The sequence below is a fragment of the Pisolithus orientalis genome (genome assembly GCF_024613125.1).
Source record: "Pisolithus orientalis strain OTSU chromosome Unknown F5J12scaffold_32, whole genome shotgun sequence".
Lineage (NCBI taxonomy): Eukaryota > Fungi > Basidiomycota > Agaricomycetes > Boletales > Pisolithaceae > Pisolithus > Pisolithus orientalis.
The window spans coordinates 432,991-436,087 of NW_026260813.1; the positions used below are offsets into that span (position 1 = coordinate 432,991).

A 3,097-nucleotide genomic window follows, 5' to 3' on the forward strand; every position below is an offset into this window, starting at 1 on the left:
ACACACACTGCAAAGCAGTGTTCATTGTGCTAGGACATCTGGGGATAAGGATTCTGGTGAGGCCAAGGCCAGACTGAACAAGTGTGAGACTGAGTCCTGGCTGGGGTCAAGGCATGACTATGACACCTACCTTCAAGAACTACAACCCCATTGAAAAGAGTTTTAATGTTGGTAAGTGTCTGGGGCTACTTCCATCATGGACAAATACACTGATCATTTGTGTAGTCAAAGCATTCCTTCACAGGTGTTGCCAAAGATTGGAAAGCAGTACAACACCACTGGATAACCTTATTGCACTCTGTATGGAAGCAGTGACACCTGAGAAAGCTCAAGGGTGGTATCAAGATTCAGGATATTTCTGATCATCACACAAGTTCCCACATACCACAAATATATTGCTGAAAGTAGGGTAAACAAAAAATGAAAGTGTTAATGGCAAGTATGTGAGAGGCTGAAAGGACATTAAAGGCTCAGAGTGATATGGTAAGCAAAATGAATGACAATGGTGGGGTATCCATATGGGGGAGGGGAGGATCTGAAAACAAGCACTTAGAGGTATCCTGCCTTCACCAAGGCTCTGTACTTCTTCTCAGCTCAGACAACTCAATTCCACTCACAAGGACAAAACCCAGCAACTTTGATGTCCTCTTTCTCAACATCTTGCAACCTGTCACTCACCTGGTATCCCAATTTCTCCAAGCCATGGAGATGGAAAGGGAGGCATCATGTAAATGGGTTGATGCTGCCCTGGGGCTCCTAAAAGAGAACCAAATGGATTTGTTGGGGTAGCTGGTGGCTGTGTGGCAACTGTAGGGGTGGAAGCATCCTTGATGACCTGGTCTGGACCAAAAAACCTTGAGTTAAGGGGGGGAACTCAAGAGTCTGTTGCTTTCTTGAGCTATGTACATCAGAACTGTATGTTGAATTTATCAAATTACTAGTGGAAGACATACAATTGCATGTGCCCACACTTTCTCAAGAGTAGGGATAAGTTCATAATGTCTATCAGTGGGACCATGGTGAAAGCAGCACAGATTTGGGTGGCAATCACAAAGACCTATGGGGTAAGTGTCCTGGAGTTGCTGTACAATTGGAGCCAGTTTCTTATCAAGTGAGACCTAACAACAGCTGAGGTAGGTATTGTTCAGTGTGCTTCAGACTTACAGTACATTTTGAGGAGGATGGCTTGTCCTTGCCCAACAGGGCTTCAGATGTGGTGACAGACTTCACAGCCCAGGGCTAGAGACATGAACTGAGTTAGAACCATGACAGTTTTCCAACTTAGGCTCTTACTGGAAGCTGTGCTTCACCATCTGTTGGCTTTGCCATCTTAATAAACAGATTTCCTGCTGCTCTCAATGATGAAGCTTTCAAATGAGATATCATGTACTCAAAGCCTTCCTCACTTGTGAGGGGCAATGAGTCCACCTTCACAGTCCAGCTCACAGAGAACTGCCACACCATTCTGTCAACCACTAAACACACAGGTGATTTGGCATAGACCTGCTTTGCTAAGAGTGTGAGGAAATCATCCCATGAAAGATCAAACAAGAACATGCAGGGCCCAAGGACAACAGGAGCTTGCTCCTGGTACTTGATAGTCCCACCATGACCCTTCACAATCACAGGGTCAACCTGAACCTCAACAAAAAGTGGACAGTGTGTCAAGGGGGGTGGAGGCACTTCAGCAGGTACCTGAACCTTTCTGGGGTGACCCCAAACCTTCTTCTGGACAGGTTTGGGACAAGGGGAGAGTAATTCTGGCAAGGAGATGCCAGGACTTGCACTGAGTCTTGCAAGCTTCTTCCAAGCAGGATGGGAGAACTTATCTGATGGTGAGCATGCCCATTTCAATGCTTTTGCAGGAGTACAGATCTTCAAGCTGGGCTTATGCTTGGAAGCAATAACCTCTGTGGGAGAAGTTTCAACCAAGCAGTGAGAAACCAAAGCAAGCAGGCTGCAGCATCAATGGGGATGCCCACAATGCACCACTGCTCACCAGACTTACCTCACATCTGGCAAATTTCCTCATCTGTCAACTCATCAAGCTCATCAAGCTTGCCAGGGCCATCATTACTGGAGTCTACAGCACCATTGTTGATGATCTCAAACTCTGAACTCTGGCTAACATGGTTACTCTCATCTCCTTGAGAAAAGTTGGTAATGGCACTGAAATCCCCCTTGAAGCCATCAAAGCTGTTATCAGACATAATTATCAAGCAAAAGGAAGGACTGGAAATGAGTGTGAGACATCATAGAGAGGCTGAATCCCACAAGATGATTTTTCTGATTTTTTCGATTTTTTTCATTTTTAATGCATGTTTGTGCCACTCAGACAAGAATTTCCAAAATGGTTGTAGAGTGAGAACTAAGAAAATCAACAAAACAAAAGAACTCCCCCACATTGACTTGGGCTTTGGGCATACCCAATTATTGCCAAAGCACATGAGGTGATGGCAACAGAGAGCAAGACAGTCACAACTGTGCCCCCTGGTCTCACTCTCACTTCCTTCCTCTGGGTGTAATGATACACAAAATCTCATGTGAAAAGATGCTTGGACTAGATTTTGGTGGCAAAAGGTGGCTCACCAACTGCTTCATCCTTTCAACCCACCGCTTTGTGGAGTGGTGGAGTATGTTGCTACCCATATTCATCCAGTGGGTTTGAATATGTTGTGTAAGCAGGAAATAATTGGGCAGGTTGTGGAAAGTGGTGGGTTGACTGTTGAAGAAAATATTATCAATATTGCAGTTGAAGCAGTTCATTCATATTTTGATACATTGTAACCTGTGTCATACAACTTAATCACTTGGTTACTCCTGCCAGGCTGTAGAAACATCTGTAGGCTACCACAGAGAGATGATCCAGGCTGGACCCAATATGAGTCCTTGCCATGCATGGGTTTGTGGATGGGCAAGAAGCTACACTAAAAAACTAGATCATGCAGAGAGAATCATCATCCAAGACCATGAGGTAATTGGTGCTATGAGTCTAATGTGGAGCCTTATTCAGTCTGTGGTGCCACTTGAGATTACTGAGCATGTGATGAGGTGCTTGGTGGATACATTTCTTCCAACCATTGCAACAAGGGATGTT

General features: G+C 44.9%; 2 protein-coding genes across 2 annotated transcripts; one reads left to right on the forward strand and one right to left on the reverse strand.

Moving 5' to 3' along the window:
* Nucleotides 1-929: 929 nt before the first annotated feature.
* F5J12DRAFT_725007 (uncharacterized protein) lies at nucleotides 930-1,557 on the reverse strand (the record flags this gene model as incomplete). The annotated part of the gene is made up of 3 exons (XM_051741581.1): nucleotides 930-1,118; nucleotides 1,165-1,239; nucleotides 1,294-1,557. 3 exons carry the CDS (start codon nucleotides 1,555-1,557, stop codon nucleotides 930-932), a joined length of 528 nt encoding a protein of 175 aa, XP_051597157.1.
* A 1,303-nt stretch (nucleotides 1,558-2,860) lies between these two features.
* Nucleotides 2,861-3,097, forward strand: F5J12DRAFT_679732 (uncharacterized protein; the record flags this gene model as incomplete). The annotated part of the gene is made up of 1 exon (XM_051740227.1): nucleotides 2,861-3,097. A coding segment is annotated over one exon (237 nt), but the record flags the coding sequence as incomplete, so codon positions are not given.